Source organism: Giraffa tippelskirchi, chromosome 8, assembly GCF_054371585.1.
Source record: "Giraffa tippelskirchi isolate mGirTip1 chromosome 8, T2T-mGirTip1v1.2.pri, whole genome shotgun sequence".
NCBI lineage: Eukaryota > Metazoa > Chordata > Mammalia > Artiodactyla > Giraffidae > Giraffa > Giraffa tippelskirchi.
In genome coordinates, this window is record NC_137282.1 from 6,453,731 (window position 1) to 6,479,392 (window position 25,662).

General features: G+C 39.8%; 1 protein-coding gene across 41 annotated transcripts in view; it reads right to left on the minus strand.

Annotated features, from left to right (window-relative positions):
* Positions 1-25,662, minus strand: part of PSD3 (pleckstrin and Sec7 domain containing 3) — a 540,565-nt gene that overhangs the window by 167,107 nt on the left and 347,796 nt on the right. For all 41 annotated transcript variants that reach the window (XR_014062388.1, XR_014062392.1, XR_014062391.1 and 38 more), the window contains one exon: positions 16,396-16,439. Coding sequence is in view for 21 of the 41 variants with exons in the window: in XM_081521119.1 (XP_081377245.1) it covers positions 16,396-16,439 (44 nt within the window). In the remaining 20 variants the exon portion in view is untranslated. The remainder of the gene's footprint in view (positions 1-16,395; positions 16,440-25,662) is intronic.

Genomic DNA, 25,662 nt, shown 5'->3' on the forward strand with positions numbered 1-25,662 from the left:
AGAAATGTAACTGATTTTTGTATATTGATTTTATATTATTCACTTAATTTATTAATTCTAATGGTTTTGGTAGACTCTTTAGGGTTTTCTGTATATATTACCTTGCCACCTATAAATAAACGCAACTTCACTCTTTCCTTTTCAGTTTGAATGCCTTTTGTTTTTCTCTCCTAATTGCCATGGTATCCATATCTTCTTCCTGATTTTAGAAGAAATATTTTTCAAGGTTAAGCATGATGTTTACTGTGGTCTTTATTATGTTATGTATGCTCCCTCTACACTCAGCTTTTTGAGAGTCTTTATTAGAAACAGCTCTCTTGGTGGCTCAGACAGTAAAGAATCTGCCTGAAATGGAAACCCAGGTTCCCTTGGATCGGGAAGATTCCTTGGAGAAGGAAATGGCTACCCCCACTCCAGTACTCTTGCCTGGAGAATTCCACAAACAGAGGAGCCTGGCAGATTGCAAACAGTTGGACGTGACTGAGAGACAAATACACACGTATACATTAGAAATGGATGATGCATTTTGTCAAATGCTTTTCCTGCATCTATTGAGACTATAAGATTTTTATCCTCTGTTTTGTTAATGTGGTGAGTCACATCTATAGATTTACAGATTTGACCCATCCTTGCATCCCTGGAATAAATCCCAGGGATCTTGACGTATGTTGCTTGTATTATTGAACTCAGCTTCCTAATATTTTGTTGAGGATTGTTCGCATCTGTGTTTATCAGAAATCCTACTCACTGATTTTCTTTTCCGGAGTGTCGCTGTCTGGTTTTGGTCTCAGGGTGAAGATGGCCTCATAAATGAGTCTGGCGGAGATACGCCTCTTCATTTTTTTTGATAGCTTAAGGATTGCCAGTAAGTCTTCTCTGAATGTTTGGTAGGATTCACCAGTGAAGTCATCTGGTCTTGGACTTTTATTTGTTGTTTTTTTTATTTTATCAGTAATCAAATACCTGTCCAAGTAATTACTAGTAACTGGTCTGTTCAGTTTTATGTTTTGTTTTTTCTTGATTCACTCTCGGCACGTTGTATGTTTCTAGGAATTCATCCTTTTCTTCTACTTTGTCCAATTTGTCTCTTATGATTCTTTGCATTTCTGTGGAATCAGTTATAATCTCTATTTCATTTCTAATTTATTTGAGTCCTCTTTACTTCAGTCCATATGCAGTCTTGTTTGGAAGTGGCAACCCACTCCAGTATTCTTGCCTGGAGAATCCCATGGACAGAGAAGACTGGCGGGTTACAGTCCAGGAGGTCACAAAGAATTGGATGTGATTAAAGTGACTTAGCACATATACAGTGAGGTTTTTGGATGAAATTATCATTTTCCTCTACATAAACATCAGGCAAAAGAAGTAGTTACACGAATATGGGAGACACTGGCTACACATGGCTACTTAGAACTTAATGTGTGGGTAGTCCAAATTGAGATGTACAGTAAGTAAAAAAAAGAAAATACACCATATTTCAAGAAGACTTAGTATAAAGAAGGAAAATATTTCAACAGTTTTTATACCTATTACATATTGACATGATAATATTCTAGATATACTGGGCTAAATAGAAAATAATTTATAAAATTAGTTTTACCATTTTTGTTTTACTTTTATGATACAACTACTGAAGTTTTTTAAATTACTTATGTAGCATGCATCTCATTTCCTTTGGAAAGGCTGTTGTTAGAGAGGCCTGTATATCCTAAGACATATTAAAAACAAAAACAAAAACAGGAGAATGATAATTGACAAATGTTCAACACAATATTGCTCAGTAAAACCCTGACAGTAAAATGAGGGCTGAAAGTACTCAATACTGCAAAACAGCTATTCTTCATATTACAAAAGTTAATGAAAAGACCATGGCACCTTACAGTTAAATTTGCTTTATTCCTTATTGTGTCACTGCAGGGTTTTATTGCTTTTACAGGTATCATAAATCTCAGTGTTTTCCCATAAGGGAGGCTGTTTCCACTGTGTAAGGGAGCAGATATAAATTAATCCAATTTACTGATAAAAGAATTCTATAAATTTATCTGCTATCAGCAACAGAGCTTTTGTTGTTCTCAAAATAAACTGCATCTTAAGTCCTGGACTTAGACTATCCAATGACTCATACATGATTACACAGAGGACAGAATGAAGAATGTGTTGGGAAAGTGAACTCATTTCTACAGAAAACAGCCCACCTAACTAGGACTTTTCTGTGTACACTGAGCCACTAAGACACACAGATAATTTTGTTAAAATAAGAAGAGACGTAGCAGGGCTCTCTGTCTTACTTGTGAGATGAATGATTCATACATGAATACTGTGCATATTTAAAGACCCTGGTAGAGTACATTCTACTGAGATTCCAGACATTCCAGCATCTTACAACCTACAAAAATTCCCCAACACATTCTTCATTCTATCCTCTGTGTAATCATGTATGAGCCATTGGGTGGTCTAAGTTCAGGACTTAAGATGCAGTTTATTTTGAGAACAACAAAAGCTGTGTTGCTGATGGCAGATAAATCTATTTCTCTGTTCTTTCTAAGGTCAAGTGTAAATCACAAATTTCCTGTATCCTATAGTACTTATGACTTTTATTTTTAAACAAAAAAGATAGAGAAGGAATCATACTAGTCCACCCAAGTCTTATATTTCACTGGAACAATTGCTTCTTAGAATTGGCAAGAGCTGAACATCATTACATTGACCCAGCCACTGAACAGATTTTGAACTACTCCATTTTGTCAAGTCTCAGCATAGTGGTGTTTCAGCTGTATCAAAGTTGTTACGCTAGCACCAAACTCAAAAATTAAGCTATCTTGAAGGGACTCAGTTATATGAAATCTAAATTCTGAATTTATATATAAATTAGTGGGACTTTCATGGACGTGTATGTGTTTGTGTCTGGGGAAGGGATGGAGTAATAGCTGAAAAGAAAACAAAAACATTCTCCAGAGCAGAACTGGAATATTTACTTGACTTAAATTCATTCAGAAACAATCACAAAGACTATGATAATGGAGCTGGACAATAAAGATAAGCTCCAGAAATTTTCACCGTTCAAACTGAAATTCTAAACTTATTAAATTAGCAACTCTCATTCCCCCTACCCCAAACACTGGCAGCCACTCTTTCACTTTCTGTCTCTATGAATTGGATGACTCGAAGTACACCGCATATCAGTGGAAAGCATTTGTTTTTCGATGACAGGCTCATTTCACCTAGTATAATGTCTTCTAGGTCCACTTATGTTATCACAAATGACAGGATTTTCTTATTTTTTTTGTGGCTGCATAACATCCCATTATATATACTCCACAACTTGATCCATTTATCCACGATGGATACTTAGGTTGTTTCCATATCTTGACTATCATAAATAGTGCCGCTTCAAACATGGGAGTGCAAATAGTTTTTGAATTATTATTTTAATTTCCTTTGGATGTATTCACAGCAGTAAAATTGCTGGATCATATGGTAGTTTTGTTTTTAATTTTTTGAGAGACCTCCATACTATTTTCCATAGTGGCTATACCAGTTTACAATCCCATCAACAGGGCAGAAGGGTTTCCTTTTTTCCACATCCTTGTCAGCATTTATTGTCTCTTGCCTTTTTGATGATAGGCATCCCTAATAAGCATGAGGTGATTTCTCATTGTGGTTTTGTATTTCCCTCATGATTAGTGATGTTGAGCATCTTTTCGTGTACCAGTTGGCCTTTTAAGTACAACTTCTTTGGGAAAATGTCTAGTCAAGTCTTATGCCCATTTGTTAATGGAATATTTGTTTTTTTGCTATTGGATTGCATGAGTTCTTTATATATTTTGGATACTACCCCTTATCAGAAAATATACAATACTTCCTCTCTCACAGGTTGCTTTTTTTTTTGGTTTACTTTATTTTACTTCTATCTCTTCAGAACAAGTTACTAAATAAAGTGGCTGAATCTCTGTTCTTCACTCTAGCATCTTTGATTTTTAAAGTTTATTTTTAATTGAGTATAGTTGATTTACCGTATTATATTTGCTTTTTCACTTTGTTGGTTATTTCTTTTGATGTGAAGAAGCTTTTTGTTTGATGTATTCCCACTTGTTTTTGATTTTGTTGGTTATCTTTTAGGTGTCATATCTAAAAAATCATTGCCAAGACCCCCATCAAGATTTTTTTCTCATGTTTTCTTCTAGAAATTTCATGGTTTAAGGTCTTACATTCAAGTCTTTAACCCACTTTGACTTAATTTTTGTGAGTGGTGTAAGATAGGTACCTAGTTTTATTCTTTTACATGTGAATATCTAATTTCCCCAGCAACATATTAAAGAGACTTTTCTCCATTGAGTATTCTTGGGTCCTTCGTAAGATATCAGTTGGCCATATATGCTTGGCTTATGCTGGGATCTCAGTTCTGTTCCATTGATCTATTTGTTTTTATGCCATTATCACACTGTTTTCATTACATTACCTTTATAGTATAGCTTGAAATTAGGAAGTGTGATGCTGCCTGCCTGGATGGGACCCAGGGTCTGCAAGGCTCACTGTGTGGGACCCTGAATCAGTCGAGAGTGTGCCCTGACGTCCCAGTTAGGTGAACTTACTGGTTTTGCTTTGCAGATGGAGGAAGCCAGGGCTGTGCTCGGTGTTCAGTACCACTGTAAACAGTGCTGCTGATGGGCAGCACAGCTTCCTGTGTGCTCTGGTAAGGCTCCCTGGCTGGGTGGGTGCAAGATACATGTGGCAAAAGTGGGGCTATGAATTAGTCCCCCTTCCTGAACTCAGCAAGAAGAGCAGCTCCGAGCAACTGATGCTGTCTGTGTGCGGTCCTGACTCCAGCTGACCTGTGGCTCAAGTTCCCTGGCCAGACAGCTTTGGCTCTAGGGGGCGATCGGCTCTGCTTCCCCTCCTCTCAGCTTGAGCACCGCTGGGTGATGGAACTTCCAGGAGTCCTCGGCAGCCCTTCCTGTCAGATGGGGCTAGGGCCACACTCGGCAACAGGGATGACTATGACTGCTCTTCTGTCTGGGCTGGAGTGACCCAGGCTCCAGGGCTGCAGAAATTCCTCATCAGGGACCTCATTTAGGCAGACGTACACCCTGCTCAATTGCCCTGGTCAAACTGGGCCACTGACTTGGGTCAGCAGATGAGCACAGCTGCTGGTTGGGTTAATAATTGGCCCTGCAGGTAGGAACGCGGTCTGCCATGCCCCTCTTCCTCCCCCGTCTCAATCAGACACCCCATACCGAGCCCCAGGGCTCCCAGGTGATTCCCAAGGGTGTGATCAGAGCAGGGACTCCTACAAAGACACACACAGTGCTGAGTGCGGTGGGTGGGTGGTGGTTCAGGTTGGGGGCTGGTTCTCCCTTCTCACGGGGGGAACCACAGGCTCAAGGGAGAGCCCTCTGCACGGTGGGTGGGGCGCTGGCCTGGGGAAGGGGTCGTGCAGTCAGCACGCAGCTCTCCTCCTGCCCTTCTGGTGCAGGCTGCTTTGTCTCTGGGGTACAGGGGTGCTGCTGACTCCTCCCTGTGTTCCAGGAATCTCTCAGGGGTGTCTTTCTTTTGTTACTTGTTCTTAGGAGGGGGAGTAAAGTCAGGAACAGCCTGGGCTGCCATCTGGATGACGTCCTTATTTCTTTTTCACTGACGTATAGTTAATGTATAACATTATGTAAGTTACAGGTGTACAATATAGTGATTCACAATTTGAAAGGTTATACTCCATTTATAGTTATTATAAAATACTGCTTATACTCCCCATGCTGTACCATGTTTGCTTGTAGCTTATTTTGTACAGAGTAGTTTGTGCCTCTTAACCCTCTACCTCTGTCTCCTCCCCTGCTTCTCTCTCTTCACTGGTGAATGCTAGCCGGTTCTCTTTGTGACTGCTTTTTTTTCTTTTTGGTTGTTGTTGTTATATTGACTAGTATGCTTTATTTTTTAGATTCCACAATAAGTGATATGACATAGTATTTTCCTTTCTCTGTATGACTTATTTTACGAAGCATAGTACCCTCCAAGTCCTTGCAGGTTGTTGCCAATGGCAAAATTTCCTTCTTTTTGTGACTGAGTCCTACTCCAGTGTGCATATTTCTGCATGTGTGTGTGTGTGTGTGTATCACATCTTTATCTGTTCATCTGCTGATGTTCACTTAGGTTGTATCCATACCTTGACTATTGTGAACAGTGCGGCTACACACACTGGGCAGCATGCGTCTTTTTGAGTTAGTAATTTTTCAGAACACAGAATTTTAGGTTGGTGAGGTTTTTCTCTCAATACTTTAACTGTCTCACTATACTCTGCTTACATAGTCTGAGTCAGAGGTTCTTGGGTTTGTTCTTTCAAAGGTAAGGTGCTTTTCTCATCCAGCTTCTTTAAACACTGTTTTCCTTATCTTTGATTTTCTGCAGGATGTAAATGAAATGCCTGGCTGCACTTTTTTTTTCACAGCTGTAATTCTTATCCCGCTTGGTTTTCTCGGTTTCCTGGATTGATAGCTTGGTGTCTGACTCTGGCTTGGGGAGAATTCTCAGCCACTGCTGCTTTGAGTATTTTTGGTCCCTCTTCCCCAGGCCTTGCGTGTGTCTCTCTCTCTCCTCCTCTCTCTTTCTCTTTCTGGCACTCATTATGCGTATGTTTTTAATCTTTTGAAGTTGCCCCAGAGTTCTTGGATATTTTGTTCCTTCTCTTCTTCCAAGTGTTTCTTCTCTTGCTTTTCTGTTTTTGAAGCTTTTCTTGACAAATTCTTAAGCTCGCAGAGATTCTTTTCTCAGATGTGACCAGTCTACTAATGAGCTCATCAAAAGCATTCTCTACTTCTGTTACAGTGTTTTTGATCTCCGGCATTTCTTCTTGATTCTTCTTAGATTTCCATTGCTTTGCTCACACTGTCCATCTGCTCTGCATGCTGTCTACTGTATTCATTAGAGCCCATGGCATAGTCATCATTGTTGTTTTAAGTTCCTGGTCTGATGATTCCAAATTTCAAGCCATGCCTGACTCTGGTTTTGATGATAGCTCTGTCTTTCCAAACCATGCACCTTTTAGTATGGCTTATAATTTTCTCTTGAAAGTCAGAATCAATGTACCGAGTAAAAGCAACTGCTACAAATAGGGCTATCATGGGGAAGGGAGGCATTCCACAGCTCTCGGATTTGGTCTCGGTCTTTCATCAGCCTGTCTCTGAATTGTGAACTTCACTGTGCTTCTCAGCACCCACCCCCAGCATCCCTCGGCAAACCCAGAGGGTCAGGTTTGCCTCTGCTCCTTTAGTTCTGGTTTCTCAGCCTGTATTCAAGTTAGGGGTACTGAGCCTCGCATGTCCGGCAGTCACCCAGATCCCCACTGCATTTCCAATCTAACTTTCTAGGGTGCCTTGAACTTAGGGTTATAAAGGGGATGACTCACTTCATTTGACTCAGTATTTTGTGTACGTACTTCTCTTGCCAGAACATTAAAAACAGGAGTGGGGTATGAATTAGGTCCTCCACCTTGAGCATCTAGTCGTTACCATGAACATCATCCTAACTTAATTTCTTAACCCCACAACCACCCAAAATAGATAGAGGTTATCAACACAGCGAAAAATCAAGGTTCAGACAGGTCAGCCTCACATGGGCAGGTAGCAGGGGGCCTCCCTGATTAAAAAGATTTGAAAGTCACCATCTACAGGGATGCCTGCTGAGCACAGAAGGCAGCGGGCAGCCAAGCCCTTGCTTGTCTCCAGGAGGGAGTCACTGCCAGCTCAGAAACGATTCCAAGGAGCCTTTAGCTGCCAGGCAGTGTTCTAGGCAGTGAGAAGATCAAAACAGTTAAGGCCTTTGAAGGACTCATAGTCCAGCAGGGGGGAAAATACAAATGATAATGGGTAGTATGTTTTTATAAAAAGGGGTATTATAATACACATTTTGATAGAGTTGAGCATAAACCAGTGTAGGACCAGCGAGAAGGGAAGAGTTCATATCAAACACGCTGAATAATAAGCAAAAGGAATCTGTATGGAGTCTAGTTGGGTGATGGAACTGTGGTGATTACCATACAGCTCTGTAAATTTATAAAAAACCATGAGATCGGACACTTAAATGGATGAATTTTACAGTATATAAGTTACACTGGAGATCAAACCAGTCAATCCTAAAGGAAATCAACCCTGAATATTCATTAGAAGGACTGATGCTGAAGCTGACGCTCCAATGCTTTTGGCCACCTGATGTGAAGAGCTGACTCACTGGAAAAGACCCTGATGCTGGGAAAGATTGAGGGCAGGAGGAGAAGGGGATGACAGAGGATGAGATGGTTGGATGGCATCACCGACTCAATGGGCGTGAGCTTGAGCAAACTGTGGGAGATGGTGGAGCACAGGAAGGCCTGGCGTGCTGTAGTCCATGGGGTCGCAGAGTCAAACGTGACTGAGCAACCATGAACAACAAAGTTACACCTCAGTAAATCCATTCCTAGAAAATGAATATAGTGGTTGAGTGCAGGCACAGAACATTAAGTTGAATATAAACCCAATACTGTGATCAAGTCATTGCTGGAAAATAAAGTGAAGAATAATATTATAAACAATGTGCTGACTTGTCATGGGGCTTCTAATTTACATCATGTGGCACAGGCAGGTTGAGTTTAAAATGGATCTGTCTTTGTCACTGACCAAAAAAAAAAAATAAAAAAATTAAGGTCAATTTTAACATTCTGATGAAAATGGGAAATACATTTTATTTTCTAAAATTACCTTATTCTGACACAGATATCTTACCTGTAAAAAAGAGAATATGCTTATATTAAAATGTCAAGCTCCATCATTAGCCTTTTAACACTAACAAGAATGCTGCCAGATGGGAGGAGGAGGTAGGTTTTCTGAAATAAAGGATCTGACTACATGTACAATTACTATAGCATGCTTTCCAAACTAAGAAAATATTAACTGCAGATATTAATACAGTTTAAAAAAACATTGTTGGAAGTATACTGGGGTCAAGACTGATGTTAGATGTTTTCAAAAGATGTACTATGAAAACTTTAATGGGCAACTAAAAATAACTTTCTCATTACTGATCAGGCTAAATTTTTCACCTAGGAAAATGTAGGTTTTGTGTGTATATTACCATGAACACATACAAAATGCTCAGTGGAATCCAAACAACTATGGTCTAAAATGGACCAGGTACTGTTAGCCATTGTGTGCATATTCATGTAGAAATTATATTTATTGTATTTTCTTCTAAGCAAAGGCTTAGCAATTGATATAGATGATATAAAATTCTACATCATCAGCATATTAGGAAAAAACTTTCCTTATATCCCAACCTCTAAACCTTTTTGTATCTCAGGGATTTAAAGCTGCTTTGGAATGAGTGGGCTACTGACATTACAGCCACATTCCATTTGCTCTCCAACCTGTTTGCTCAGCATATTCTGCAGTTAAAGATAATGTTTGTAAATTATATCGCTTTCATCTCATTCTTCTGGATATTAAAGCTGTTATAACAATAAAATTCTTAAAAATTCTAAGTATCCATCTCAATCTCATCAAGATGCCACTTACACAGAAAGCTGACCTCTTTTTTTTTTTTAACTTGCTCTTAATTTTAAAGCTAAAAGTTGGGTGACAAATGTGTCCAGTTTCCTGTCTACCTGAGTTCACCATATTTGAGCTGGCTGAGAAAAACAGCTACTTACAGATAAAATGCTAAGCACGAGCTATGATTCAGATTCTTCATAAAATTATACTTCAAAAAGTTAAGTGAGAGAACTTTCCCTAATTCTACACCCTGAGATCTTCCTTTAAATACCAAAATCCAGGATCCACATTCAGTATCATTTTTAGCCAACGAATTTTTAAGCAAAATCAACTCTTCAGCTCAAAATCTAATTCAAGTTAATTATCACCTTTTTATAACTAAGGCATTGCTGTTTTTTGTTCCTTATCTTATACTCAAACCATTTTCACTGATAAACAGAACAATCAAACCAATAACATCCTTTATATTTTTACCTAATGGTCACATAGATTATCTTCTAAATTTGTGAGTTCCACCTAATATTAACATTAGAATTATTATTAAGATTCCAGCATGATTAGTATTCTTCAGTTAGGCTTGTAAGGGTGACCAAATTGAGTGATGATGGTGGAGCCCAAGAAAAGAAAATCTGTCACTGCTTAATCTTTCTCCTCTTGTTTGCCTTGGAGTGATGGGACCGGATGCCATGATCTTAGATTCTGAATGTTGAATTTCAAGCCAGTTTTTTCACTCTCCTCTTTCACCTTCATCAAGAGGCTCTTTAGTTCCTTTCCACTTTCTTCCATTAAAGTGGTATCATCTGCATACCTGAGGCTGTTGGTATTTCTCCCAGCAATCTTGATTCTAGCTTGTGATTCATTCAGCCCGCATTTCTCATGATGTACTCTGCATCTAAGTTAAATAAGCAGGGTGACGATCTACAGCCTTGATGTACTCCTTTCCCAATTTTGAACCAGTTTGTTGTTCCATGTCTGGTTCTAACTGCTGCTTCTTGATCTGCAGGCAGGTTTCTCAGGAGACAGTTATGGTAGTCTGGTACTCCTATCTTTTTTTTTTTAAATCTTTTTAAGAATTTCCCATAGTTTGTTGTGATCCACACAGTCAAAGGCTTTATTATAGTCAATGAAGCAGATGTTTTTCTGGAACTCCCTTGTTTTCTCCATAATACAGCAAATGTTGGCAATTTGGTCTCTGGTTCCTTGGCCTCTTTGAAACACCTCTTGTACATCTGAAAGTTCTCAGTTCACCTACTGCTGAAGCCCAGCTTGAAGGATTTTGAGCATGTGTAATGAGCACAATTGTACAGTAGTTTGAACATTCTTTGGCACTGCCCTTCTTTGGGGACTGGAATGAAAACTGATCTTTACTAGTCCTATGGCCACTGCTGCACTTTCCAAATTTGGTGGCATATTGAATGTAGCACTTTAACAGCATCATCTTTTAGGATTTGAAATAGCTCAGCTGGAATTCTATCACCTCCACTAGCCTTGTTTGTAGTGATGCTTCCTAAGGCCCATTTGCCTTCACACTCCAGGATGTCAGGCTCTAGGTGAGTGACCACACTACTGTCATCCAGGTCATTAAGATCTTTCTTGTATAGTTCTTCTGTGTATTCTTGCCACTTCTTAATCTTTTCTGCTTCAGTTAGGTCCTTACTATTTCTGTCCTTTATCATGCCCATCCTTGCATGAAATATTCCCTTGATATCTCCAGTTTTCTTGAAGAGATCTCTAATCTTTCCCATTCTATTGTTAGCCTCTATTTCTTTGCATTGTTCTTTTAAGAAGCCCTTCTTATCTCTCCTTAGTATACTCTGCAACTCTGCATTCAGTTGGGTATATATTTGCCTTTCTCCCTTGCCTTTTGCTTCACTTCTTTCCTCAGTTATTTGAAAGCCTCCTCAGACAAACACTTTGCCTTCTTGCATTTCTTTTTCTTTGGGATGGTTTTGGTGACTGCCTTCTGTACGATGTTACGAACCTCTGTTCACAGTTCTTCAGGCACTCTATCAGATCTAATTCCTTGAATCTATTCATCATTTCCACTGTATAATCATAGGGGATTTGATTTAGGTCATACCCAAATGGCCTAGTGGTTTTCCCTATGTTATTCAATTTGAGCCTGAATTTTGCACTAAGGAGCTCATGGATCTGAGCCACAGTCAGCTCCAGGTCTTGTTTTTGCTGACTGTATACAGCTTCTCTATCTTTGGCTGCAAAGAATATAATCAATCTGAGTTTAGTAATTGATCATCTGGTGATGTCCATATGTAGAGTCATCTCTTGTGTTGGAAAAGGGTACTTGCTATGATCAACGTGTTCATTTGAGAAAATTGTTAGCCTTTGTCCTGCTTGATTTTGTACTCAAAGTCAAACTTGCCTATTATTCCAGGTATCTCTTGAGTTCCTACTTTTCATTCCAATCCCCTATGATGAAAAGGACATCTTTTGTTGGTGTTAGTTCTAGAAGGTCTTCATATAAACATTCAACTTCAGCTTCAGTGGCATCAGTGGTTAGGGCACAGAGTTTGATTACTGTGATACTGAATGGTTTGCCTTAGAAATGAATCGAGATCATTCTGCAGTTTTGAGATTACCCCCAAGTACTGCATTTTGGACTCTTTTGTTGACTCTGAAGGCTACTCCATTTCCTCTAAGGGATTTTTGCCCATAGGAGTAGATCTAATGGTATTCTGAATTAAACTCTCCCATTCCCATCCATTTTAGTTCACTGATTCCTAAAGATGTTAATGTTCACTCTTGCCATCTTCTGCTTGACTGCATCCAATTTAGCTTGATTCATGAACCTAACATTCCAGGTTCCTTTGCAGTATTGCTCTTTACAGCACTGGATTTTACCTTCACCACCAGATACATCCACAGCTGATTCCCTCTTTGGCCCAGTCACTTCTTTCTTATTGGTGTGTGGGTGCTAAGTTGCTTTAGTTATATCCGTCTCTTTGTGATGCTATGAACTATAGCCCCCTAGGCTCCTCTATGCATGGGGATTCTCCAGGCAAGAATACTAGAGTGGGCTGCCATTTCCTTCTCCAGTGGACCATGTTTCGTCAGAACTCTAAACTATGACCAGCCCACCTTGGTAGCCCTGCACAGCATGGCTCAGAGCTTCACGGAGTTACACAAGCCCCTCTGCCATGCCAAGGCTGTGATGCCTAAAGAGAACACTAGCCAAACTAAAGCTCATTTAAAAAAGGATAAAGAGGCCAAACAATGGCCTATTGGTATTTAAAACCGCACTTCTGAAAGCTGAAGGCTTCCATTAACACAGGATCCGACAGACAGAAAGGTCCATGTGCCAGGGCATCATATGTCAGCCAGGACAATCCGATATAGGAGGGTAGACAGAAAACAATTTAATTTATAAGCAAAAACAAAGGTATTGAACTATTCTGGTAAATTGAGTTATAGAGCAACATAAAATAGCATAGATTATCCCATGATACAAGGTTGTAAAAATGCTTATTCAGAGTTAAAGAACAGCTACACATAATGAAAGCAAGGTCAGTGCTGCTGCAACCCAGACACTGGGGGAAGCAGGAGAGTCGAGGGCCCAAAAGTATATTATTTACATTTAATTCTGCTGTGTGTTCTAAGAACGAAGCTGGATACATGAATTTTTAATGCTTCTTACAATTAAATATCATATTTAATCCTAAATACAATAAGAGCAGTACATATGAGGGTCCAAAGTAGAAGACCACCATTAACTTTCCTTCTGAATGATACTGCACTTATTTTATTATCCTTTTTCTATTAATTGCTGTATTCTCTGAAGGTCTACTGGTAGCTAAATTTTAAGCAATTCTAACTTAAGTTATAAGTGCCTTTTATCCACTTCAACTCACCTTACCATCCTATCCCAATCAGAAAGAGTAACCACCCCTTATTTAAAAAAATAAGTAAACAAATAAAAATAAATACATGTTTGTCTATCAGACTGTAAGATTTCTTAAGGCCAAGGAAAATGTCTTAATGCTTTTTCTTTTCTGTAAATTTCCAGCATACTGCCTAGTACAAAGAAGCTTTATGAATAAAGAACAACCTAACCAAGGAAGTGGGGAAGAAATGGTGATTGTACTGCAGGAGGGAGCCAGGACCTTCCACAGGCACCCGGCTGACGGTATTCCTCACTACTGCTTTCCTGTGTTTGTCCAGATACAGCCCACCCCCTCCAGTTGCTCCCATGCTACGTTCTTATTAGGTAGAGAACCTCTGTCTTTTTCAAATGTGTATCTAGGTTTTACCACAGGGCCAGGCACAGAAACAGCTGCTTCAAAGGTTGTTTGTGGGATAGATGAACAGTAATTCTAGAAGCATTTCATGAGACTATAAATTTAACATATATCTCTCTTAATATACATCCAGATGTGATCCCTGCCTAGCAAAGACTTGCTAAGAGTATGTGGCTTTCAGACACAAAAAGAAATGCATTTAAGTCCGTTCTAATGAGGTGGATGAACCTAGAGCCTATTAAACACAGTGCAGTAAGTCAGAAAGAGAAAAACAAATATTGTGTATTAGGAATCTAGAAAGAGGGTACGGATGAACCTATCTGCAGGGCAGTAGTGGAGATGCAGACATAGAGAGCAGACTTGTGGATATAGTGGGGGAAGGACAGGGTGTACAGATCTGTGTACAGATACACAGTTAATCTACGACAAAGGAGGTAAGACTACACAATAGAGAAAAGACAGTCCCTTCAGTAAGCGGTGTTGTGAGAACTGGACAGCTGCATGTAAAAGAAAGAAATTAGAACATTTGAACACCATATACAAAAATAAAGTCTATGTGGATTAAAGACCTCAGTGGAAGACTAGATACTATAAAACTCCTAGAAGAAAACATAGGCAGAACATTCTTTAACATAAACCATAGCAATATTTTTTTTGTACCCATCTCCTAAGGTTAAAGAAATAAAAGCAAAAATAAACAAGTGAAGCCTTTAAATTTAAAAGGTTTCGCATAGCAAAACAAATCACTGAGAAAACAAAAAGACAACCTACTGAATGGGAGAAAATACTTGCAAATGATAAAAACATGGATGGAAGACCTGAATAGATATTTTTCCAAAGAGAATATGCAGGTGGCCAAGAGGCACATGAATAAATGGTTAACATTACTAATCAAACGGGAAATGCAAATCAAAATCACAATGAGATATCACTTCACAGCTGTCAGAATGGTTGTCATCAAAAAGAACACAAACAACGAATGCTGGTGAGGATGTGGAGGAAAGGGACCCCTCAGACACTGTTGGTGGGAATGCAAATTGGTGCTGCCACTGTGAGAACAGTATGGAGGTTTCTCAAAAGCCTGAAGGTAGAACTTCCGTATGATTCAGCAATCCCACTGCTGGGTAAATATCTGGGGAAAAAGCACTAATTCAAAAAGATGTATGCACCCTCATGTTTCTAGCAGCATGATTTACAACTGCCAAGATATGGAAGCAACCTACGTGCCTACCAAGCAAGGAATGGATAAAGAAGATGTGATGTATATACACAACGGAATACTACTCAGCCATATACAGAATGAAATTTTCCATTTGCAGCAACATGGATGGACCTCGAGGGCAGTACGCTAAGTGATAAGTCAGAGAGAGAAAAAGAAATACTGTGTGATACCACTTAAATGTGGAATCTAAAACATACAGCAAACTATTAACTACAGCAAGAAAGAAGAAGATTAATAGATGTAGAAAATGAACCAGTGGGGAGAGGAAAGGTGGTAGGGACAATACAAGGGCAGATTGAGAGGTACAAACTATTAGGTACAAACTAAGCTACATGGCGGAGAAGGCAATGGCAACCCACTCCAGTCCTCTTGCCTGGAGAATCCCATGGACGGAGGAGCCTGGTGGGCTGCAGTCCATGGGGTCTTGAAGAGTTGGACACGACTGAGCGACTTCACTTTCACTTTTCACTTTCATGCATTAGAGAAGGAAATGGCAACCCACTCCAGTGTTCTTGCCTGGAGAATCCCAGGGATGGCAGAGCCTGGTGGGCTGCCATCTATGGGGTCGCACAGAGTCGGACACGACTGAAGCGACTTAGCAGCAGCAGCAAGCTACATGGATATATGGTACAACATAGGGAATATAGCCAGAACTTAACAACTATGAATGGACTATACCCTTTAAAAATTGTGAATCACTATGTTGTATACCTGTAATTTATATAATACTGGACATCAAGTATACTTCAATAAAAATAAAAGAGTATCAAGGTTCCTCCTATGCAAGTGAATATTACCCTACAAATTTTACAGCAGCACCTTTCCTATAACTACTGTCTAAACTTACACAATTGTGCGAAATCTTTTAGGAAATGCTACTTCTTGCATTGCTATTGCTATTTTTTCTACGGACTTTTTATGTGGACTTCATTACATACAAGTACTATACTCCTCAAAGCTTATCTATCAATATCCTGGTATAATTAGTGTCATAGGAAATAGAATTAGAAAATCTTGATCTATAATGATAAGAAGGAGATAATTAGAATAAGTGTATGGTACCTGCATCATGTGTATTAGATTTTAGAAAAAATTTTGGAGTTTTTTACCTACTTAACTTATATTTTCTTTCTGAATGCCATTTTTTTCTAATAAAAAGATAATTAATTGTACATAAGCATAGCAAACAGTTTGAAATAAGAATAGGAGCATGTTGGTACCAAGAAAAAGACGTGGAATACTCAGGGTTTACATGTCTTATACAGAGAAGATAAGACACTGGTGGTGTAAAATGAGAACTGGCTGTGCAATTTATCCTTCCCCAGGAACACTGATGAGGCACAAAGAAAGACAGCAAGAAAAGGGCACGCAGCCCATCTCCTAACAGGCTGACACGCAGCATACTCACACCGCCCATTCGAGCTTCTCATTCTTGATTGAGTTGTACAGAGCCTGGAAAGAGAGAAAACAAGATGGAATTACTCTCTTCATCCTGTTCTACATTTGTAATTCAGCAAATGACAAAAGCTGAAAGGCTTGACTGAGTCAGCCAGCGGCTCCCAGGGCCCCCGCAGGTCATCCTGTTGGTGCTGCAGGAAAGAGGAAGACACAGGTGAGCTAAAGACACAGGGCAGGCAGCACTCAGAGATACACAGAGACGTCCCACGAAGCAGAAAACGTCTTTCATAACTACAGCACACACCGCCGGGCTACATTCTACCACAGGGAAACAGGACGAACTAAAATTACATCATGTGGTCTATTTTTCTTATTCAAAATATGGTCATACAGCTTCACTAGTTTGGAAATTGCAATTCCCAAATTGCCTTTGGAATGCTTGGTAACAGATTTTCCATTACTTAAGATGCAATTCATACCTTTTCATTAATGGACTAGATATAACAGTTCTCATAACAACTTAATGAGCAAGAGGAACGGAAGGGAGACTGAAGCCCAGTCACGGGAAACTATTTCAGAGTAATTCCAGAGTTTCTACATCAATGACTTAGGCAGCTTTTATTGATCTCACCTCATAGTTCTGCCTTACAGTTAGCGAGTGTTATCCTGATGTGTGTGAGGTGGGGGAGAGGGAGACAGAAAGTTCTCTTAGAGCCTTGACAATAACAATGCTACAGACAAGACAGCATATAAGACCGCCTCACCAGGCTCCCAGCTCTGGTATCACACATAAACCTTTTGTAATCAAGTTGTTCCACTAAGACGACTAACCTAGGAAAAAACTACCTCACACCTCTAGCTTCCTAATTTTGAGTAAGATGTTTATAACATAAGAAAACACAAGTGCATCTCTAAGACATAAAACCAAAACTGCAGATTGCACTGAAGAAAGGATAACTATGTGCAAAATAACAGTATGATGGAGTTGGAGCATTTTTTTTAAAAGAGAGATTTGGACTTATTAGACTCATCTCATTTACTTTAAGATGGGAAAAGGCGGATGAGACGTTATCAAATGACTCATCTTCCAAATGAGGAAATGGCAGGGTCAGAATGTTCCCCGGGTGACCCAGCAGAGCAGAGCAGAACTGCCTTGTAGACTCTTCCTGCCTTTTAACACGTCTGGCCCAAGTGTGAGAGGCAGTCTACATGTGTGTGATCAGAAAGACTGCACACAGGTAGTGAATCCCCTTTCTAGAGAAACTTGCTGCAATTTAGGACAAAGATGCTTTGTTACAGATTTTATGTTACTTAAGACGCAATACGTGGATCTTTAGCCATGTCTTGACAGACTCCACGGGATTTCTTCAGTGTGGCTCTAGTAGTCAGTTTAACTATTGGGTAGCTAGTAAAATGTAGGACACATTTCATCATTATCAGGACATCATATACAGAAATTATCATATCATCAAATATAGAAATGGCAAAATAGCAAAAGAAAATAAGGGGTAAATCAAGGCACAGAGACCATGTTGTAAATTGAATGCTCTTTTGGAAGAACGCAAATTTACTGAAGAAGTAGGACAACCTATTATATAGTGAATGTCTCTGGAGGCTGCCCGTACAGAAGTCCAGGGTCAATGTCTAGCTCCAGCCTCAGGAGACTCTTGCTGTAAGTGTCTTTAAGTGGATTCTATTACTTGTAAGAGCCACCTTGAACCCACAGGTAATAGTGGGTTTTTGAGAAGAGACAGATCATTAATGGTTCTTTATATACTAACACACACAATACTAATCAGAGAAATTTAACAATTATTAAAGATAAAAAACTATCTATTCATAGAGGTAGAAAATGATATCTAGGCAACTAGAAAATGTCAAATAAATTCAATTCTGCCCTAGATCAACTTTTTCAAATGTTTTGCTCTTGAGAATATTTTGCTTGAAGAGATAACTCAGTTTCAAGTTGGAATATTCATGTTACTCTGTCAGCTGTACATCACACAACAAAAATTTATTATAGAGGACCTCGTAAAATTCAACAAACCTGTTATACCAGAAGGCAAAGTACTCTTTGTATGTGAATATGTATGTATGTATATATATTATATTAATTATATATTATATAATTAATTTATATATAATTATATATATTAAATACATAATTATTTCTATAATATAAATATATTATATTTATATCATATAATATATATCATATTATATTATAATATGATATATATATATAACGCAACAAATCTAATCCTTATCCTTTCCAATGGCAAAATTACAAAGGGATTTCCCTGAATCTTTTTAATGCTTTACGATAATTGATTACTAAAGGAAAATCTGTTCTGAAAATGCAACCAACACTCACATACCCTGATCAAACTTCATTATCACCAAAAGCCGGGGTGGGGGGAATGCAGCCAAAGATAATACTAAACACACACACCTCCCACAAGATTTGATGAGTAGCTCTGGAGGTGTACTAAACCAAACCTGAAAGTGAATGAAGATGCAACCTCTAATTATCATTTATGCTGACACAATACTCCAAACTCTTACATAGATACATAAATACACACAAATATATACACACATACACGCACACGTATTTTTTCATTTCATTCATTCTGAGGGTAGAATTGGTCAATAAGGTGTCATGAGTATTTATACGGAGCACATTCCTCTTAAAATGTCTTTTCTACACCTTAAGATCACCTTCCACTTGACTGCTGTGTCTTTTTATTTTCTTAAATTTAACTTTTATTTTATCTTGGAATATAGTTGGTGTACAATATTGTGTTAGTTTCAGGTGTACAGCAAAGTGTTTCAGTTACATATATGGTTGCTGTGTCTTAAGGACGGTTGAATAACATTATTCAAAGTATGCTGCTGCTGCTAAGTCGCTTCAGTCGTGGCCGACTCTGTGTGACCCCATAGACGGCAGCCCACCAGGCTCCGCCGTCCCTGGGATTCTCCAGGCAAGAATACTGGAGTGGGTTGCCATTTCCTTCTCCAGTGCATGAAAGGGAAAAGTGAAAGTGAAGTCGCTCAGTCGTGTCTGACTCTTCGGTAGCCTACCAGGCTCCTCCGTCCATGGGATTTTCCAAGCAAGAGTGCTGGAGTGGGGTGCCACTAAGTTCTATTTTTTAAAATTGAGGCATAATTGCCAAACCTAGACAATGTATTAAAAAGCAGAGACATCACTCTGCTGACAAAGGTCTGTATAGTCAAAGCTATGGTTTTTCCAGTAGTCATGTACAGATGTGAGAGATGGACCATAATGAAGGCTGAGTGCCGAAGAATCGATGCTTTCGAATTGTGGTGTTGGAGAAGACTCTTGAGAGTTTGCTGGACTGCAAGGAGGTAAAATCAGTCCATCCTAAAGGAAATCAGTCATGAATATTCATTGGAAGGACTGATGCTGAAGCTGAAGCTCTAATACTTTGGCCACCTGATGTGAAGAACTGACTCACTGGAAAAGGCCCTGATGCTGGGAAAGACTGAAGGCAAAAGGATAAGGGGGCGGCAGAGGATGAGATGGTCAGATAGCATCACCATCTCAACCGACATGAATCTGAGCAAACTCTGGGAGATAATGGAGAAGAGAGGAGTCTGGCGTGCTACAGTCCATGGGGTCACAGAGTCGGGCATGACAGTGATTGAACAACAACAGTAGAATTGACATATAACATTAGGTTCAAGTATACAACATAATGATTTATTATTCGTACTAAACTCCCTGGTGAGCAAAAACTTAAGTAGAAATAGTTTTCCCCTGTTAATACTGTAAACATATCCCTCAACAAAAGCAGCCATATATGACAATCCTACAGCTAATACCCATAGTGGTTGCAACAATTTACATCAGAAAACTGAAAGCTTTTGTTCTAATATCAGGAATAAGACAAGGATGTCCACTCTTACTGTTTTTATTCAACATCATATTGGAATTCCTGGCCAGAGAAATTAGCCAAGAGAAGGAAATAAAAGGAATTTAAACTGGAAAAGAGGTAAAACTGTAACTACTTGGCGATAACATGATATTATATATAGAAAACCTTAGACCCTACCAAAAAAAAAAAAAACCCTGTTAAATTTTTAAAACTAGCTTAAAAATTCAATAAAGTTGCAGGATATCAAATCAATATACAAAAATCTGTTGATTTCTAAACACTAATAATGAACTACCAGGAAGAGAAATGAAGAAAGTAATCCCATTTGTAATTTCATCTTTAAGAATAAAATGTCTAGGAATACATTTAATGAAGCAAGTGAAAAACCTATACTATAAGAAAGTCATGAAAAGAATTGAAGATGACCAAATAAACTGAAAGACTTTCTGTATTCACGGATTAGAAGAATGAATATCATTAAAATGTGGTATAATACCCAAAGCAATCTACAGATTTAATGCACTAGCTATCAAAATTCCAGTGGCATTTTTCACAGAAATAGAATAAACAATCCTAGACTTTGTGTGGAACTGCAAAAGACTCCAAGTAGCAAAAGCCATTTTGAGAAAGGACAAAAAAGCTAGAGGCATTATGCCCCCTGATTTCAAAGTATATTACAAAGCTACAGTAATCAAACGGTATGACAGTGACATAAAAACAGACATCCCGATCAATGGCATAGGACAGCCAGCCAGAATAAGCCCACATGTATGGTCAACTGACTTGTGACAAAGGAGCCTTGACTATACAATGGGGCAAGGACAGTCTCTTCAATAAATGGTGTTAGGACAATAGAACAGCCACATGCAGAAGAGTGGAACTGGACAATTATTTACATCAGATGCAAAATTTAGCTCTAAGTGGATTAAAGAGCTGAATGTAAGACCTAAAGCCATAACACTCCTAGAAGAAAACATAGGCAGTAACTCCTTGATGTTGGTCTTGGTGATGATTTTTTAGATTTGACACAATAAGTAAAGACAACAAAAGCAAAAGTAAATCAGTGAGATTGCTCAAACTAAAAAGCTTCTGCACACAAATGAAATCATCAAAATGAAAAGGCAATGTACTGAATGGGAGAAAATATTTGCCAACCGTATGTCTGATAAGGAGTCACTATCTAAAGTATACAAAGAATTCACACAACTCAATCACAAAGAAACAAAGAATTCAATTAAAATGTGGGCAGGGAATTGAATAGACTTTTTTTTTCAAGAAGATGTAGAGATGACCAACAGGCAAATGAAAATTAAAAAAATGAAAATATACTCAGTATCACTAATCGTCAGGGAAATGCAGATCAGAACCAGAGTGAGACATCACTTCAGACCTGTCAGAATGGCTATTATCAGAAGAAAAGAAATAAGAAGTGGTGGCAAAGATGTGGAGAAAGGGGAACCCTTGTGCACTGCTGGTGGGAACGTAAACTGAGGCAGCCACAATGGAAAACAGTATGGAGTTTCTGAGAAAAAGTAAAACTAGAACTGTCAGATGATCCTGCAATTCCATGTCTGGGTATTTACTGAAGGAAACAAAAACGCTAATTATAACATATATTAAAAAGATATATGGACCCCTATGTGTACTGTAGCATTATTTATAATATTGAAGATATGGGAACAATGTACATGCCCATGAATGGATAGAAACTACTCTCTCTCTTTCCCTATGTGTGTGTGGGTGTCTGTGTGTGTGTGTCTGTGCACACATGTGTGCTCAGCTCTGTCTGACTCTTTATGACCCCATGGACTGTAGCCCGCCAGGCTCCTCTGTCCATGGAATTTTCCAGGCAAGAATACTGGAGTGGGTTGCTATTTCCTCCTCCAGGGGATCTTTCTGACCCAGGGATTGAACCCAGGTCTCCTGTGTCTCCTGTGATGGCACATGGATTCTTTACCAGTGAGCCACCTGGAAAACTATATATATATCTACACACACACACACAAAACAGAAAAGAATTCACCCATAAAAAATGAAATCTCACCATTTGCAACAAGATGGATGAACTTTCTGAGTATTAGTCTACGTGAAATGAGTCAGAAGGATGAATACCATGTGATGTCATATACGTGGAAACTAAAACAAAACAAAACCACCCAAACCCTGCAAGTTCCTACAGAGAAAAGATGGGTAGAATTGGCCAGAGAGTGGGTAGGGATGGGGGCTGGGGGAAATGAGCAAAGGGGGTTAAAAGGCACAACCTTCAGTCATAACATAAATGTCATGGGGATGTATGTGCACCATGGTGACTGGAGTTAATAATACTGTATTGTATATTTGAAAGCTTGTTAACAGAGTAGATTTTAAAAGTCCTCATCACAAGAAGAAAAGTATTTTGATAACTAAGGTGATGGGTTTTTAACTACAGTTATAACAGTGATCATTTCACGATGCATATAGAGATCAAATCATCGTGTTGTGGTTCTGAAACTAATGTAATATTATATGTCAGTCACACATCAATTTAACAAAAATCCTGTGAACATATCCTAATGCATTAATTTGAATATCAAGTCTAAACGCTGGTCCAATATCAAAACCTGACTAAGCCTCATCTGTAAGCAGGCCACACGGATGAGTGCAGGAGCCAGGGAGAGACACCCCGAGGGGCAGGGGACATGCAGCTGTAGCCCAGTTTCACCCAGGTGGGCATATGGGTTCACTGTGGCTGGCTCTGATTGTTTTTCAGAAGTAGCTAGAAGTATAAATTATACAAGCCTCACAAATTTTCAAATGTGGCGATAAAAAGAGCAACAACAACAACATCCCACTGTGGGCCAGACTAAACGCGTGTTATCCAACAGGACACAGGGGCTGAAGCCCGCTGTGGGCCAGACTAAACACGTGTTATCCAACAGGACATCGGGGCTGAAGCCCGCTGTGGGCCAGACTAAACGCGTGTTATCCAACAGGACGTCGGGGCTGAAGCCCGCTGCGGGCCAGACTAAATGCATGTTATCCAACGGGACATCGGGGCTGAAGCCGGCTGTGGGCCAGACTAAATGCGTGTTATCCAACAGGACATCGGGGCTGAAGCCCGCTGTGGGCCAGACTAAATGCGTGTTATCCAACGGGACATCGGGGCTGAAGCCGGCTGTGGGCCAGACTAAATGCGTGTTATCCAACGGGACATCGGGGCTGAAGATGGCTGTGGGCCAGACTAAACGTGTGCTATCCAACAGGACACAGGGGCTGAAGCCCGCTGTGGGCCAGACTAAACGCGTGCTATCCAACAGGACACAGGGGCTGAAGCCCGCTGTGGGCCAGACTAAACGCGTGTTATCCAACAGGACGTCGGGGCTGAAGCCCGCTGTGGGCCAGACTAAACACCTGTTATCCAACAGGACGTCGGGGCTGAAGCCCGCTGTGGGCCAGACTAAACGCATGTTATCCAACAGGACGTCGGGGCTGAAGCCTGCTGTGGGCCAGACTAAACACATGTTATCCAACAGGACATCGGGGCTGAAGCCCGCTGTGGGCCAGACTAAATGCGTGTTATCCAACGGGACATCGGGGCTGAAGCCCGCTGTGGGCCAGACTAAACGCGTGCTATCCAATGGGACACAGGGGCTGAAGCCCGCTGTGGGCCAGACTAAACGCGTGTTACCCAACAGGACATCGGCGCTGAAGCCCGCTGTAGGCCAGACTAAAGGTGTGTTATCCAACGGGACGTTGGGGCTGAAATTCAGATAGGAATGAAATTATTAGAAAACTGCAGGGAAGGGACAATGAGAGTCCTAGATAGAGAACAGATACAGCAAAATGTCCTGGTTTGTGATTGGAAACTGACTCTTCGAGTACGTGATCCTTCACTTGGTGAGACTTCTGTACGTCTGTGATAATGTTCAAGCTATTTCTCAACACTGATGCCCCAGTGATGATGATAATACAGCTGTCTGTGAGGCCGTGTTTCGTGAGGCACCGAGCTAAGAGAGCTGCTTCCATTTAATCTCACAGCAACTGTATTAATGTGGTATTATTATCCCTACTTTTTGAAATGACACACCGAACGCTCTTAATGGTTAAGCAATCCTGACACAGATCACACGGCAGAGCTGGGGGTCTGAAGACAGACCCGTCTGAAGCCAGTCCGTGCTTGTACTTACCCCAATCACAATGCAATACTGACATATTCATACATATTACAGAACAGCATATATGGCATGTAATGTTTTAAGTTAATACAAATTAACTGAGAAATATATTTTACAACTTTGATAAATGCTTTGTTGTTAAAAACTTACTAGAGTTTACCAATTTACAAACAACGCTATTCACCTTCTTTCATTCCACAGCCTTTTACTGTCGATTATATTAGCTCAGGACTTGTTATTCAGTTCATTTAAAAGTGATGTTTCCACCAGGAAAGATATCCATGATCCTACGTTCTTAGCTGAGAAAACTTAGGTTTGCGGCGCACCTGCGCTGACGGTCGGTCCTCCCACCTCCTCTGACCTGCCGCGCATCCGTCATCTGTGTCGTCAACGGCTGAGGGGCATGCCTGCTTGACCTGTACTCATTGTAGGGCTCCAGGGTGCAGTAACCACAGCAAACATTTTATCCTAACATGCGCTGGTCGGTCAGGGGAAAGTATTTTTTATAACTACTAGACAATGATAAGATTGCATTTTTTTCTACAATAGTGTTGTATGTAGTGTACCATAAGGACTTTTACAGAATAGTACTTTTTATAACTATTAGAAGACCAGTTCTTGTTTGCCACATGAATAGTACAATATAACATAACAGTTGTAACACTGGTAATGATCTTGCATAAATAAATCTCTTAAAACTATTCACTTGGGACTTCCTGAGGGTCTGGTGGTTAAGAATCCACGCTTCCAATGCAGGCGGCTCAGATTTGATTAGTTCCCAGGGGGCTGGAAACTAAGATCCCACATGCCTTGTGATATGGTCAGAAAGTGTTGAAAAAACAAATAAAATAGATATGCAACAAGGATTTTTTTTTTAAAGAAGCATTCATCTTGAAAAAGAAAAAAAGTTATGTACTCATTCATTTGTATATTCAGTCAGCTGCGTGTCTACTACCTGTCAGGTGGTCAGGTCGTCAGATATTGACACAGGTACTGAAAGCCTAGTGGGAACAACGCAGGCATAGGACTTAGATTCAGTGAGGGTAGAAATAGAGGAGAATAAGAAAACAAAAAGACAACAACGATTCTCTCCTTTTCTGGTGGGTTGCCAGGTAATTATAAGGTAATTACAATAAGGTAACATAAAAAGGAGCTTTAGACGAGATAGCTAAAAAAGCCTGCCCGCAAGGAAATGGAGGGTGTGAGAGGCAGAGAGCAGCCGTG